This window comes from Poromitra crassiceps (genome assembly GCF_964638095.1).
Source record: "Poromitra crassiceps genome assembly, chromosome: 25".
Classification (NCBI taxonomy): Eukaryota; Metazoa; Chordata; class Actinopteri; order Beryciformes; family Melamphaidae; genus Poromitra; species Poromitra crassiceps.
In genome coordinates this window covers 1054495-1071453 of record NC_139649.1, presented here as the reverse complement: position 1 = coordinate 1071453, position 16959 = coordinate 1054495, and the positions used below count along the sequence as shown (strand labels likewise).

Below are 16959 nucleotides of genomic sequence, written 5' to 3'. Positions count from 1 at the left end.
GGAGATATTTGAATGTTGTTTGGGTTCCAGTTGAGTGTACAGCAATAATGACCCGGTTGTTGTTGTTGATGACAGCACCAGCAGCACCTCTCCACGGGCCTTCTCTCCTCTCTAGATGGAGAGAGAGAGAGAGAGAGACAGAGAGAGAGAGAGAGAGAGAGAGAGAGAGAGAGAGAGAGAGAGAGGGGGGGGGGGGGAGGGAGGAGGGGGGATGAAACATATACAGTCAAACAAACAGATAGAAAAATAAAAACGAGGATGTCTTGTCACTCAGTCATCCAGCAGCCGGCTCATGTCTGTCTTTGCAGAGTAAAGGAGAGAGAGCAGGAGAGATGTTGTGTGTTTATTATTTGATAAAGCCTCCCTTGTAACCTCAGCATGTTGTGCAATAGCCCCGGCTCTCCTCCAACCCTGCGGTGTGCCACTTCAGATTAGTCGCTCGTGGAGAGAGGGCCTGTCCCATCTTTGCAGAATGCATTAGTACGCCACTCAGAGAGCTCATACGGCCTAGGGTTAAACACAAATTATATCATTTCTGTCAGCCAATCAAATCACACCGACCTCTTGACCTGCGAGATGAGTCAAACGCATAATGAAATATGACATGGCACAAAAGCTCTGATTCTAATCTGCTCCGACACGTGATCAGATGAGGACGACCTCCTGACCTCGACTGAGGAGTGAGACGTGCGCTGGGAACAGGATACACGGGGGAGAGAGAGAGCGGAAGGAGACACATAAAAGAAGATGGCCGACGAAAAATGTATGCAATTAGAGGTTGGTTTTAGTCAATGGCAGGTTAGTTAGTAATCAACTCAGCGTTCTGGAGTGAATGGGGCCATCTGCGTCTTTGGCCTCTGATAGTTGGTGCTTGCTTCGTTTATTCTCTCCGTTCCATCTCAGTCCCGTCACTTTCCCTCCTTTAATGACACATAAAAAAAGCCTTTTGGAAGTGTCATGCAGCAGCATCATTTCATCACAAATAGCTGTGGCCAGCGTCGTGACGACGGTATTCTGTTTCCTCCAAGGAGCGCGCCTTTGACATTGTGCCGGTGCTCTCTCCCTCCCTGTCTCCCAATGTCTCTCGCTCCTGCCCTTTTTTTCGTTCCCACCCTCCTTTCCCATTCAGAAACCCACAGAGCACCCCATCTCCACCACACAGCCCACAGAGCACCCCATCTTCACACAGCACACAGAGCACCCCCATCTCCACCACACAGCCCACCGAGCACCCCATCTCCTCCACCACACAGCCCACAGAGCACCCCATCTCCTCCACCACACAGCCCACCGAGCACCCCATCTCCACCACACAGCCCACAGAGCACCCCATCTCCTCCACCACACAGCCCACCGAGCACCCCATCTCCACTACACAGCCCACAGAGCACCCCATCTCCACTACACAGCCCACAGAGCACCCCATCTCCTCCACCACACAGCCCACAGAGCACCCCATCTCCACCACACAGCCCACAGAGCACCCCATCTCCACCACCACACAGCCCACAGAGCACCCCCATCTCCACCACACAGCCCACAGAGCACCCCCATCTCCACCACACAGCCCACAGAGCACCCCATCTCCAACACACAGCCCACAGAGCCCCCCATCTCCACCACACCGCCCACTCAGTCACCACGAGCACCCCATCTCCACCACACAGCCCACCGAGCACCCCACCTCCACCACACAGCCCACTCACCACCCCGTCACGATTTCCAAACAGCAACATAGTGACAGATAAATAATGCAGCCAGGCTGTTTTAGAGGCAGATGAGATTGGGCCAGGACCTGGGGAATGGGGGGTGGGGTGGGGTGTGGTGGGGGGGGGGGATCGGGGTCCAGGGAGAGGGGGCTCTGTGCGGGGCAGGGGGGCAGCTGAGAGAAGAAGAGGAGAGTAGAGGTGTAGGGTGGCTGTAACTGGATCTTCACCACTCCCCCTCCTCCTCCTCCTCCTCCTCTGTGCGCTCCGCGAGAGAAGGCTTTGTGGCGTGTTCATATCCCTCACATGATATTGTAGCAGAGGAACAGCTATGGCTTTAATTAAGCCTGAGTTAGGACTGAGAGATGGAGAGATACAGAGAGAGAGAGAGAGAATATCTGACGTGCTTTCTATGCTGTTCAGATTAAGCGATCTTCGTAGTCTGATAACCACCATTTGCTTTCACTATGTTACATTAAAACGGACCTCTCTGTTCACTTGTAAACAGCATCATTCATAAATATACAGTATCATCTTCCTGAGGGAGAGGGATGGCTGAATGGATGATGCTCTCCAAGTCTTCCCAAAGATAAACCCCCCCATTTCCTTTTCAAACCTAGCCTGCGTGGAAACCGGAGATAACAGGGGCCGACTTTGTGCTGTGTCTGTGCTGGGCGCGCTGCCTCGTGTGGATGGGAAGGTGGTGGTAGAGAGAGAGTGTCGGCGTGGAGGTGATGGAAGTGGTGGTGTGTGTGTGTGTGTGGGGGGGATTTTAGGCATAAATCACATTGTGACAAAGCTCTCCAATCGGCAGATAAGTGCACATTAGTGGCGAGGCAGATCTGTCATCGTCTCTCTCTCCTGGCTGTCGGTCCCGCCCCTCTCTCCCTGAAACAAACGCTGACTTGGGAAGACTCCAAAACTCTACAACATTGCCTCGGTGTGGCACACAAGCACACAGCCAGAGCATATTTCTACCCTTATTGCCTGACTTGACGTCTAGTTAGGTGATTTGTGAATGACAAAATAATCGCAGTATCTGGGTCAAGGGAGACGGCTATCAAAACAATATGTTTTTTTTTGCATAATAACATTGTTGATAATCCTCTTAGCATATTAGTTAGAAACTTGAATGATTAAAAAAACATGCAGATAAAATACCATTATACAGTGTTTTACATACTAATAATATGTCTGTCTGTCACTATGACTGTTTGATAGCGGAAACATTTCCTCCAATTTTACAACTGATAGCTGAGTTATGTCCTAAATGGCAGACTTTCACTTGAAAGAGGAATCATAACAATAAGCTAATAACTAGCAGAATGTACAGATAATGAGCCATTAGCCACAGTGGATATTATCTCCAGAAGGCTTTGAATACGCAGTGTTAGAGAGAGAGCGAGAGAGAGAGAGACACTCAGGCAGTGTTACAGAGAGAGAGAGAGAGAGAGAGAGAGAGAGAGAGAGATACATGCCAAAGAAAAAGACAAGCTGGAAAGCTCCCCAATCAATGTGATTTTCTTTCCCAGTCCCAGACCAACTGTCTATTCATCTGTTTCCTTCAAATGGAAGAAGGTGTGTTGGAATGTAACACTTGCAGTCTGGAGATGTGTGTCTCTTAATTAAAATGTTACAGCCTGTGTTCCACTTAACTGAGCCCACTGAACATACTGTGTATTGGAAATAATATTCCCTGTAGTGCGTGGTATTGATCAAAGCGAGAGGGGGGAAAAACGGCTCGTCTCGAGTAAGAGAATAAAATCTGTTTAATGGAGGGTTTCCTGTAGAAACGTGGTCCCCGAGTATTGAAAGTAAAGCATTGACGAGTGCCATATAGGAAACCAGAAGAGGAGGCTTTGTGTGAAGAGCCATTCCATACTAGGACATATGCTGCTCTCTATACGATCCATCAAATGCACAGCCTTTGTTTGGATTGTACTTTTAAAGTAGGGAAAGAGTATACATTAGCCTGAGTGTACATTTGGTTCCTGTACATGCAATCTCATTCTGAATAGAGGCATATGAATAATTTATCTTGCAACAATCCAGCTGGGAATGTCCTTGGTATTTACATTTTATCATCAAGGGCATTTGGATGAGTTCTTCACAGCAATCTAACACACATGACACATCCGCGCGCGGTGCTCGTCCCCTTGCACAATCAAAAGCAATTGATGGGAGTAGGGAAAATGTTTTCTTTAGTGCGGATATATATTTATACTACGGAGGAAACAAAAAGGTTGATGAACATCGTGCGGGGCTAGATGATGACTAAGCCCGGTGGTACTTAGTGTGGTCCTGGCTGTCTGCAAAAAACGAGGAGCTCAACTATTAGCGAAGCATTGTGAGCGATGCATGCCGGTGATGCAAAAGGCTCCCAGAGGACACGTAGAGAGGGAGTCACTTTCGCACAATGCCTCCAGTGTTTACAGCAGACCATTTAGTTTCCTTCCAACAATTATGAGGGAAATTGAATCTCAGGAAATGTTTGGGTTTTCTCGTCAAACAATGACATGATCCCCCCAAAGGTTTACAAAAACATGTCATCAAAGGACAGTCCAGAAAATTAATATCTACTAGGTTACTTTGCAGACAATGTCGAGACAAGGTAAATCAAAAACTGAAGCGATTACAGGTTTTTCTTCTTCATTGGGTTTCAAGATTCAAGATTCAAGATTCAAGATTTTTTATTGTCACTCCGTGGTACAAGTATCACGTGTGAAATTCTTGTGCTGTGAACTCCGTTTACAACATAGTACAAATATAACAGGGCAAAAACAACAAGAGACACAACAAGCAATAAGGCAGTAGAGTGATAAGACAAGTCAGAGACAGTGGCATATTCACTGCACATAGGTGCACATGTCATGTGCATACTTTAGACGTGCTTAAACATTTTAAATTCGACGTATTTGATGTACAGGTGCAAATAGCATATACCTAATTAAACATACAATTAAACATTAGACATACACAGGTTTTAACATGTACAGTAAAACGCTGAGTCTCTGTTATCCCGTTCTAGCTTCACATTAATAAATTGCTAACATCCTCGGTCGTGGTCCAACATAAGCTGGGCGTTTTTTAGTGTTTAAGTTATGCTTGTTTAATGCATTTCCTTTTATCTGGGTTTTGGGCTTGCTGCTTCTGATTATTAATTCATAACACATTAGATAAGACAGTCATTTTGCTCAAAGCTGGACATTGAATGTGATTCCCATTGTCTGTTACTAGCCTGTGTACTTAGGGGGTTTAGAAACGTGGAATAAATGCAGTCCTGTATTCTTTCTCCTTCCTGCCGTCTCCCCGTGCCCCTTATTTTCTAAAAGTACCGGCTTGAGAGATAAATGACCACTCTGCTGCTGAGGATGACAGCCTACACAAAGATGATATTGAATTGATTTCTGAAATGTTGCAGAAGTGACTGTTTGATGTATACCGGCAGACATGAATCATAAAAATTCTATTAAAAAAACCCTTGAATGGCTGACACCGGAATATTATTTGTGATGATTAATTTGACTCAGTCATTACAATGGGAGTCAAGTTGGATCGTCCCCGACAAAATTGCTTTTCATTCCCCGTTGAATTTAGCTGCTCTTTTTCTTTTTCTTCCTTGCTCTCTGTAGAACTCTGACGAATCACAGACCTTGTTATATGAATAGTGATCTGATTGGACTTACTGTGTTAGTGCCACAGTACACAAATACAGGGGCTGTACATCTAGGAGAGAAAGACAGATCACTGAACAATCGGAGAGGTTTGAGCGATGAGATGTCTAACATTTAAAGAAAAAAATACACCTACTCTACTCTGAAAATAAATTGATCAAGTGATTTACTGAAATCCTTGCTTGACATTATTACCACTTTTACAGAGGATGTTTTATATTTTCTGTCTCCTATATGTTTAGGCTGCGGGGTTGTTCTGGAATAGCACTCCTACAATTTTGTATATTGTCGCTAGATAGAATTCCACACACATTTCCAGTATAGCTTTAAGGTTATATTGACTTTAGTTTATAACCACATTTCTAAAAATTGCACTCATTCACAATATCATTTAAGATATAATTATGCATATGAATTCACCCAAATCTTGGACCCAAATCTGAGAATATTTTTTATTGTTATTGCAAAGCAAACCGGAGCCCAATTCCTTGTATGTGTACAAACTTGGCCAATAAAGCCGATTCTGATTCTGATTCTTAGATTCCATCTGTATTGCAGGTAGAGAGATAACAGTGAAACTATGATCAAAATAGTCATTCTTCTCCGTTATCTAATTGTGTTAACTTAACTCTTAACTAAAATTTTGTTTAACGATTCATCAATTTGCTGGGGACCGCCTCAAGGACCCCCTGGTGGTCCCTGGACCCCACGTTGAGAACCGTTGATATACACTACTTTCCTGAACCTCATGCCTCTCTCTCTCTCTCTCTCTCTCTCTCTCTCTCTCTCTCTCTCTCTCTCTCTCTCTCTCTCTCTCTCTCTCTCTCTCTCTCTCTCTCTCTCTCTCTCTCTCTCTCTCTCTCTCTCTCTCTCTCTCTCTCTCTCTCTCTCTCCCTCCACCCAGAGCTACACAGGTCAGGCCGGTGGTGGCGGAGGGGGCGGCGGAGGAGGCGGTGGCACCGGCAGTGGGAACGGAGCGGGGGACGAGGACTACGAGATCCCCCCCATCACTCCGCCCAACCACCCTGAGCCCCCGAGCCTCCTTCACCTGATGGAGCACGACTCCACGGGCTACCTCTGCCACTCGCTGCCCCACAACGGACTCATCAATCCCTATTCCTACCACACAGAGCTGCCCGCGCTCATGATGTCCAACATGCTGGCCCAGGAGGGCCACCTGCTCTCCAGCCAAATGCCCTCGGTGAGTACCACAGACTGCATCCCAGCCAGACCCCCTCATGTCTCTGGAAAGCTCATGTTGAAGGAGTTAAGAAAGACTAGAGTTGATATTCTCACTGATCACCATTAACGATGTTTTTGACATTTTCTAATTTACCTGTGGAATGGAGCCATTTCAGAGCAACCGTTTTGAGGTGGTAAGAGCAGGAAGTAAAGCAGGTGTAACCAATACCATTAATTATGGTTCCATTCCATTTATGTAGGTGTTCAAGTGCCAGGGCCCTCGTCAATGTTATTGGTTACACCTGCTTTACTTTCTGCTTTACCACTTCAAAACGGTTGCTGTGAAAAGGGCATATAGAGGGAATGCACCGACGCCACGCCCCCTCCCGAACACGCTCCCTTAGCCGGACTGAGCAGCACTGAGTGTCAAATTTCCAAAACAAACGTGGCTTCCGCCAGGGGTAGTAGCGAAACCACGGCTAATATAAACGATTATCTGCTTAAATTAAAGGCAGTTGGACTCGAATGTGACCCTTACAGCTTGCCAAAGAACCAGTGGTCCATGGACGTAGACATGTGGCCAGGAATAGGGTTTCCTGACATTTATATGTACTTAATATCGACGCTGGGGAAATACACAAACCAAAGCATGAACGCAAGAGCCTGGACGCGTGGTCGTACTTCAAGGCTGGATTTGTTGGCGACATTAAAGTAACGAGGACAGCAATGGATATTCTGGTTGTATGTGGAGAGGTACATATTTATTTTATTACAACTTTTATTAAGAAAAATATAGCATACGCTGTCACTAACACACGCTAGCTTTGTTCATAGTGAACACTGTCACTCATGTAACGTTATATCTGTGCAGGTAAAACACAGCCAGAGAATGAATGAGCCCTCATTGAAACCCTGGATAGCTGCAGAGAAGACCGGGACCGTTTCATTAGCTTTCGGCAGCCTGTAAAAAGATACCTCCGACGCCTTGTTGAATCTATTTTTACAGTCAATGGCACAACAGCACTTTCCCATTTTCGTTGTTTTCTCGCGGAAGCTGATCGCTAAACACCGTGACCCGGCGGCGCCACCTGGCTTGTTTAGACGTTTTGACACTCACTGCAGCTGAGTGGGCGTACCCGCACTGACTGTCGCGTCCGTGACGTCACGTGCATTCCCTCTATTCCTGTCTCTGTGTGACTGGCCATTTTAGTCAGGCCTCAATCAAAGAGATGGCATGCAGCCACTTCTCTCTCTCCTCAGAGGGTTTTCATAGTCCACTTCCCTGGCTGATATGCCACCTCCGCTTAGCTGTGCTCCTCCACTCAGGTGTTGTCTTCCATCAGTAGCTAACGAATGGTGCTCTCCATGGTGCTGAACCTGTGTTCACTCATTTTGGCCACCAATTTTTGCCCATTTAGTCAGCCCTAATTACCCAATTCAAAAATCCGGCTATGATAGGTCACCTGCAGGGGGTGCTCTTTTCACTTCCTGAAAGATTCAGCGCAATCGCACGTAAAATGGCATAGCTGTGGGCGAACACAATTTCTGCTCACTCACACACATACACGCGCACGCACGCACGCACGCACACACACACACACACACACACACACACACACACACGCACGCACATACACACACACACACACACACACAGATACTTTGCATTCTTATTATAGGATTATCGGTAGACAATTTCAGGTGTTAATTACAGTTTAAAAAAAACACATATTTGGAGGCATGCGATGAATTTAATAATTTTTATAATGCATGACCATGGTAAATTAATAAAAAAAAACTTAAGTAAAAGTATTGCTCCCATTTTCTTGTAGAGATGGAGATTGAGACATTGCAAACAATTCATATTGCTGCCATTCTCTGATTCTTACCATGGAATTCTTTCAGAGGGTTCAATAATATTGCGTTGCCTGTTGTGTTGAGAACATCTGTCTACTAAAACCAGCACACGTTTATAGGCTATGTGTGGCCACATTTACTTAACCCATTGATACCTGATGCAGCATTTGTGTGTGTATCCCTTTAAGACCGCGAACCGCGTCCCGCGGTTCGCGGTCTTAAAGGGATACACACACAAATGAGGGATATACACACAAATGTTGCATCAGGTATCAATGGGCTAAATGGTGCAGAGGCTTTGTACATATCGTGCCCACACTTTAGTAACTCTTGCATATGTTGTGGCCACACATTACTGTAAGGCGGACATTCCCAAACTGTGGGCCGGGGGCCCACTGGTGGGCCGTGAAGGTATTGCAAGTGGGCTGCCAAATCATTTGCAAAACATTATTATTGTACTATTGTTATGTATGAGAATGGATTTATCCATTGTTGAATGGTTAATTTGCAATGAATTATGTGTTAATTAGCCTATTGCAGACAGCCCCTCATTTTAGTTTCTGGTTTGTGTGTGGTGCTGATGGACAGCTACTTTTATCGTTAAAATAAAAAGTGCTTTGAGAATGCATTATTTGGCCTTTGTACTGTTAACGGTGAGATGTGGGCTGCGGACATTTTTGAGATTTTCTAGTAGGCCATGCCTGGGAGAAGAGGTTGGGAACCGGTCACTGGGTAGTCGTGGCTTATAGGTTAGCGAAGCAAGCTTCTGACCGGAAGGTTGGCGGTTCAATTCCCGGGACCGGCAGGATAAATCTGGGTGGGGGAAGTGAAAAAGCAGCGCTCGCCCCTCCCTCATTACCACCACTGAGGTGCCCTTGACCAAAGCTCTTAACCTCAACCGCTCCAGTGGAGCTGCTCAGTGGCCAGCAGATCAGACTGTAGCTGTACAGGTCATCTTCCAGGTGTGAATGTGTGTTGTGTGAATGTGAACAGAGCACTGCTGAAAACCACTCCCCTTGTATAAATAAAGGTAATAAAAAAAATCCCCAATCTCACAAGGCTTGACTTGACCCGAATCCTTTCATTTTGGGGCTTTAAGGTGTGATCTGACCACTGTGGTGGCTTATACCTGGACTCTGGGACATTTCCAATGTTCTGTTTGTGCTGTTGTAGCATTATAGCCTAGAATATCCTGCAGGACTTTAGGGCAAAAAGGTGCTACCTAGTCACACGTGGACACATTCACTGAGCAGATAATACACAGATCTAGATACAAGCTTTGCAACAGTATCCAGAAAAAGAACTTGAGCAAAATAGTTGTCAGAGTAGGCCACATAGACCTACCACGACAGATGAGATATATGTATATATGATATGTATAAGATATGTATTTTATTTTTGGAATGATTTTAAAGGCTTCTTGGATATTGCAAAATATCCAAAAGACATATTTAAGAAATGCCAACATGAGCTGTCTCAGCTTCATAATACCAAACAGTGTGCAGCAAGCAGCCTTATAGGGTAAATGTAATATCAAGAAGTGAAGTGGGGGAGGTTTGAAAGAGGGGAATTGAATGCTAGTTCATTGGCTGCCGTGTCAGTTGTGATGCATTGAGAAAAGGATTGTGTGTAAATCCATCAGAGTCATATCTATCTAGACAGCTTGCATCGGTCAATCTGTCAAGCCTCCCGACATGAATACACACTGATTACTCCTTCAGCTCCGCGCTAAATTACTCCGCTACAAATTAGCATCTCCAAACGCATAATTGCATTCATGAGAAAATGCAGGAAATAGAGCTGGTTTCCATGGTGTTGGAAGGTTTTCTATCACAGCAGATGATGTACAGTACAGTATGTAAAGCTCGTGTGTCAAACATCGTGTATAGGCTGCGACAAGCCCATAGTGCTCTATTTAACACTCTTTTTACAATTTAAATACACATGCAAAGAGAGAGAGAGCATGGGTAAACTAAGAGAAGAAATCATTTCTAGTTTTGAAACTGAGCCAGATGGAATTGAGTTCCAAGTTGTGGCTTTATCTTATGCTTAATCCTTCGACAGAAACGGAATTATGAATATTGTTTCAACATTTGCATGTTTAAGAAAGTGTTGTTGTTTTAAGCTTCCCTTTGAAATATGGACAGATGTTAATGTTCTTTATTGATATTGTTAGTGTATTGAAGTGCAGGGTTCTCCTTTGAATACAGATGAATTCACCTGGTTGAAGGAATAATATGTAAACAAAAAATGTCTGTCCAGATGGTGAAGGTCACACTTCCACACCTCACTAAAAAGTACAATTAGTATTGATATTTTGTGAGATATTAAACTGAAGAAAAAAATAGATCTATTTACTTTATTGTACATAATTTAAATACTTTCCTGGTGATGTTTCCTGGTGTATGTAGTCAATAATAGCAATACAGGATATGTTTTTTTCTTCTTATTATATTTTATAAGTGATCACCAGAGATGACTAGTTGTCACAGCCAGCATTTCTACGATTTTTAGTTAACATTCACATTAGGTTTCGTTGTCCAGGACTTTCTAGCAAACACTGGAACCATAAGGTTAGCAGTCTGAGCTTCCCTGGTTAGCGTCTTGAGTCGTCTTGAGGTATCTGTCTCCGGCGAGCCCGTGCTGGTGGGTCCATAGTGCTTGGCGGTGATGAGCCTGGCGGGCCCGCCAGGCCAACGACGCCCCCGCCAGGCCAGAATTTCTTTTGCAAAAAAATAAAAAAAAATACATTTTGATTTTATTTTTTTTGCTCTCCCCAAAATTTCAATAAACCTTTATGGCATATTATTACAATACAACAATACTGGTGTTGACAGTAATAGAAGATGCCAAATCATTCAAAACAATAAGCATTTTGCTTTTAGGAGTATTGTGCCAGCGTGCAGCGCTGTTCCAAAACGTGTCAACGTGTGTCGTTGCCTGGGAAACGCACATCCCATAATACAACTGTTCGCATCGCATCCCATAATAGTATGATGATACTTGGGATGCCATTGCAAACATAGATGCGAACAGGTTAGCTACAAGTTTAGCGTCGCCAGCGAGGGCCCCCACCATTGTGGTCGGGGTACGTTTCGAAATCCCTCCAGGCCTGAACATTTTTCTAGGGGAAACACTGGACGTGATAAGGGAAGGGCTAACACTGCCACGGAAACCGCTATAAGGACATCCGCATCACGTCACTACCTCAGCTTCGCCTCCTTCTGATTGACAGCCATAATGTACCAATCGTACGCAAGCATGACAGTGACACTGGTCAACAGTGTATATGGTGGATTTTTTATGAAAGAAAGAAGTATCTATTATAGTTATAATGTATATCAAGATCAAACGGCATTATTATGTTTATCATAATCAAAAGCGATAAGGATAAACAACAGTCACAGTATAGCCAAAATATGGCTGGATAAAGATCTGGAATATATATCGTTGGCCTGTTCCCTTAGGTATTGGATTCATATGTCATTTATCTTCATATTCATTTCACATTTTGATCATGACCTTTACTGGGGAGACAGTGGTTGATTGGCCATTCCTTCGCTTGGCGGTCAGGATATTTGTTACGGCTACAGAGACGACCACACTTGGTGGTTTTAAAGGGTTGAGGGATACGGAGGAAATGCATTGTATTTTAAATTTGCAGATCGAACGCAATACATACTGTATACAAAACATAATACAAAAACTGGTGATTGAAATATTTTACTGGCTACTGGGAGGGACAGTCACATTGCAGACCCTATAATAAGAAATAAATAAAAAAAGATCGCTATTATGATAACCCAGTACCAGATTTTTACCAGGTCAAGTTTTGAAATTGGACACAAAAAACATTTTGCACCTCAATCCAAATGCTGTAAATGGGATTAAATAATAAAACAAATTAATAATTGTCAATTTTCACTCAATATCTCATTACTATAATAAGGCGGAGGGGGACGCACAGTTGCTCGAGTTGCTCAGTTGTTCAACTGCGGAGCAGGCGAGCAACACGAAGTGTGCGAGGCACGCTAGAAATGAGCGCGCAAAGCGCATGCCAGTTGCGAGCCAAGCTCCTGGCGAGGCCGTGCAGCAGCCGAGCTGCGTCTGCAAGCGTGTGCATCGTGCAATGCAGGGTGAGCACGCATAGCACAAGGGCGAGCACACATACATACGATGCATAGCGTGCGAGACCTCGAGGGCAAACCAATGAGACATGGTAGGTAGGAATGAGCGGTGCCAGTTGAATGGGCGAGCATGAGCAGTGTCCGAGGCAGTGAGGAGTGCACGAAGCGCACAATATTTCTAAATGAGTTCTGTATAATCAGAGGCAAAGTAATCCAAAATGCAACTGAAAGAAAGGACATTGGTGAACGGGAGTAATCCAATCGATCACACCGCTGAATTTGAAAATGCTTTCAACCAGGTGATCTGTAGCAAATTACATTTTGCGAGTTACCTAGTCAATCTTGCATATTTCTCCATAAACCTGCATAAGGGGCGGGCTGCGCCTGCTTGGACATAAGCAGATACGCTTCAACCTAGCTGCAAAAAACCCAGCATATAAAGTAGACTCCGACATTTCCAAATCCAATAGTGTGTCTGGCTAAACTAGCAAACCGTAGCAGAGGTTTCATTTGTGCGGAGGACCAAGTGTCTGTTAAATTGATGCCTCACCTTGACGCACGCTGCCGAGCAGAGTAATTAAGCAAACTCTGCAGTTCAAACACGAGATGCTATCATGACGACTACATCGCTTGACATGGATAGAGATGCTATCGTTATGAGTACATCACTTGACATGGATAGGTTAGCCACGGTTAATTTCTAATTTTACACTCTTTGGGGTTGAGGTTGAATCATGCAATAGGTGGATCGGACCGGGTGTTAATGTTGTACTGCACGTGTGTGTCCGAAGTGTGTATGTATGTTTGTGTGTCTTCACTATAAACAATATCTTTGCTGTTGAAATGGATCCACTACATCTGGAGGTCAGGCCTTATATTCAATCTTGAGCACATTGGAGAGAGAAAAAAAATCCATTAGGGTTCATCTTTCCTGCATCAGCCATTCTATTGTGGTGCTGCAGTGAGATCTGTTTTCATCAGGCAGATTCAATACGTGAGCTGGGCAATGAAAAGAGAGCAATGGAGTCGGACGGAGGGAGGAGGGGCTGAGGAGAGAGAGAGAGAGAGAGAGAGAGAGAGAGAGAGAGAGATGGTAGGGAAGAGGGCATCGGTAAGAGGAAGGCAAGAATAAATGGTTAACTCGTATTCAAAATGAGCATGCTCTGTATCTCCTGGATTTCATTATTCAATATTTTAGAGATGATGCTGTTGAGTGAAATCGGTTTATTCTGTCTCAACAAAGAGGCCGAGAGCGTCTGCTTTTTGAGCCCGTGCCTACTCGATTCAAGCGTAAGGACATTTTGAAAGTAGTCCATTGCAGGTGCAGCAATAGATACATCAAAAAAATAGTTATGACAAAAAAGATTCACAGTGGAGCAGCAGCTGATCCTAGTCAGGGGAGCTGTTTATAGAATAGATATTGCCTGGCGCTGAGTTTGTGGTGGTGGTGCTGTTGTTGTGAACGTATAGGATTTAGCTAAAAGGTTGTTTTTTTTCAAGAGTGAGAGCCATAGGTTGATATTACATTGACGACAACTAAAATCTCATTACAACAAGCTGTGGGGGTGGAGAAGATCGCTTCTGCCCTGTGAACGCTCACCTGGTTCCCACTGGCATTTAAAATGCCCTCTTTTAGTTCTGTGGATCTTTCAAAGGACATTGATTCAAATATAATCTAAGCCATCAACAGGAGAGAGAGAGAGAGAGAAAGGCTGAGAGGAGAAGTTAACTTTCTCTTCCAACCCAGGCAGCCACTTCTCAGGTTTGTTCTCCTCCGCTGACTCTCAAAAGCCCCGGAACACATCATTGACTGTACTCTTCCTAATTTCGTAGAGAGAGGCCATTTTCAATTCATAAGGCTCTTTTGCTGATGCTTATTGTCTTGCGGGGCTTGAAGCCCCTCCTGGCCAAACCTGATCTCTTTCAGAGAGCCCTTTTCTCTGATGCTCTGATGCACTTGGCAAGCTCTCTCTCTCTCTCTTTCTATGTCTCTCTCCCCCTCTCTCTCTCTCTCTCTCTCTCTGTTAATGCCCTCCACTGTCATAGCATCTTCTACATGTTCCAAAACACATTAGACATTTAATAGCCGTGCTCAGGTTGCACTGATCTTATCAATAAAGCCCAGAAAGATACGCATCTCCTCTGCTAGCGCTGGTGAAGAATTTCTGGGCTCACTAGTGAGTAAAGTGGCCCTGCTGTTGTGTCTATTGTGTCTTCGTTTTACTTGTGAATTTCCCCCGAAGCGAAACTATTTTGGCTTTTCTGGCTTAGATCGCTGTATTCATCATGGGAACATCACACCTGCTGCACTGTGATAACTAGACCCCTGCCTTTCAAACTAAATCCGTTTGAAAGGGAATGTTCCATTTTTAATTACGATATATTTTAAAATGCCCCTCAGTGCCTGCCGTATGACCTGTGACTGCAAGCAGAATAATTTATCTTTGATTAAGTATTTCATCCATGTTTCCTCAATGGTGCATGTTATATTAGCCATCATCAAAGTGGGTCTTAGTAGTGTGATGTTTTGAATATGTAACAGATTGATGAATGTATAATCAGCCTCGGGATGTTATGCATAGCGGCTATGCATTGGCAGCCATAGCTATACTGTATGTATCAAACTTCCAGGTATGACAGTAAAGTAGTATCACCGTGTTTGTTATTTTATGGAACACAGAATATGAAAACAGCTGAAAAATGGTCAGCTCCTTTTTAATGAGGGTTTGCGAGGCCCTGAAGATCTACCGGCTCTATTCATATTCAAATTGATACTCGAATTTCTTTTGTTATGGCATTTGAATGTAAGAATTTCCTCCCTAGCCTTTTATCTTCGCACAGTTGTTAGCAGATTAATTAGCAGGTGTTAATCCTGACCTGATTGTCATGTTAAGCTGTGTAGCTGTGTTTTGTTTTTGGCTTCTTCTTCTGCTTCTCCTTAGCAGGCATTAAGTGCTCCTGGCAGGTGCTCGCTCTCCAAGTGTGTGCGAATGAAATATGAGCTGCAATGTCAACTGAACTTGTCACAGACAAGCTGGGATGAATTAATGATAAGAGACTAGGAAGTGTGTTTTAATGTCTTCTCTCTGATGGGGGATCTCCGCAAATTTATTAAATCACACTGTACACCTGCAGGCTCCTTATTATAAACACAGAATAGCAAAAAGGTGCATTAGAGACTATAGGTGACATTATTTGTGCTTGGGACATCGCACACGTGACTTTGACTTACAACTGAACATTTAGCCCACTTTGGAGATGTATCGTGAATCGCTATTTTAGCCTAAAAATACTGAGATGTGATTTTTGGTCCGTATTGCCCGTCATCGTCCGTCATCATAACGCCTGCCGTTTTACGATCTGCTCTTTGAGGCTTTGCATTATACGATAGTTTTGATTCACATGCAATGTGTGTTGACGATATGAAGAAAACCTATTTCTCCTTGGGAAGACCTTCGTTTTCAGTCATTGGTTAAATTGAAAAGGATTAGCGTGTCTGGTGGTGGGGATGATGGAATTCCGGGGTCCCTTTTCACCACAGTTCAACAAGCCCAGTGATAGAATGGAAGTTCTATTAGTTATTCCAATGATGATTCAGCCACAGATAGATGTGTTGGAATGATCAATGCCTCCAGCAGAACAAAAATCACTTGCTTTGTTTGATGGCCTCTTCAAATCTGAAGGAAAAGGCTTTCTCTTTTCACTTTTTTCTGATTATTTATTTTCAAATTGTCCCTTAGGCTAATGTTCCATGGTTGGCATTTCACACCTCCCTCTCCCATAAATGACCCATCACAGCCATAAATCACTGGACAAACAGAGACTTGTGCAAACCCCGAAAGCTTCAGAGATTTATGTAACACATTCATGTTTTCCACTTCCTCATTTTAGTACTCCACTGGTAAAGCCTAGCTAATAAAAGGTCCTATTAATATTTCCTGTTGCTTAGCAACGGCAGGCAGCAAGTAATAGCATTCTGTGGAAAAATAGATGACCGATAAGGAAAAATTCAATTCTTTTCTCATCTCCTGGGAGAAAGTACCTTATTTCTCTGGCAATGTGATATGAAACTGTAGTTGTATATTAAGAAATATCTCAAAAGAAATATAAGTTATTTTCCAATTTCATTATTTTTTTGGAGGGGGGATTTTCATGGCTGGCTGCAACGGCAACCAATCATTTTTTCTCCCTGATAAAGTCAATTAACCTATAGGATTACAGTAATCAGGGGATAAGGTGCCAGCTTAATTTCTTTTCTCTTTTTTTTTTTATCAGAGACCATTAAGAGAAGGTGTTAAATGACACACCAACAGAACTTTAAATTGACCATTGTTCTGTTAGACAAATTTCATTTCATTGGAGTTTTAATTGACACTTTTGTTAGGTACAAACGTTAGGCTGGCTCTCTCCGAT

General features: G+C 43.8%; 1 protein-coding gene across 1 annotated transcript in view; it reads left to right on the top strand.

Annotated features, from left to right (window-relative positions):
• The window catches only part of LOC310798297 (TOX high mobility group box family member 2-like), a 68189-nt gene that overhangs the window by 6895 nt on the left and 44335 nt on the right, over positions 1-16959 (top strand). The window contains exon 2 of the mRNA XM_083660803.1: positions 6285-6581. Coding sequence (XP_083516929.1) covers positions 6285-6581 — 297 coding nt within the window. The remainder of the gene's footprint in view (positions 1-6284; positions 6582-16959) is intronic.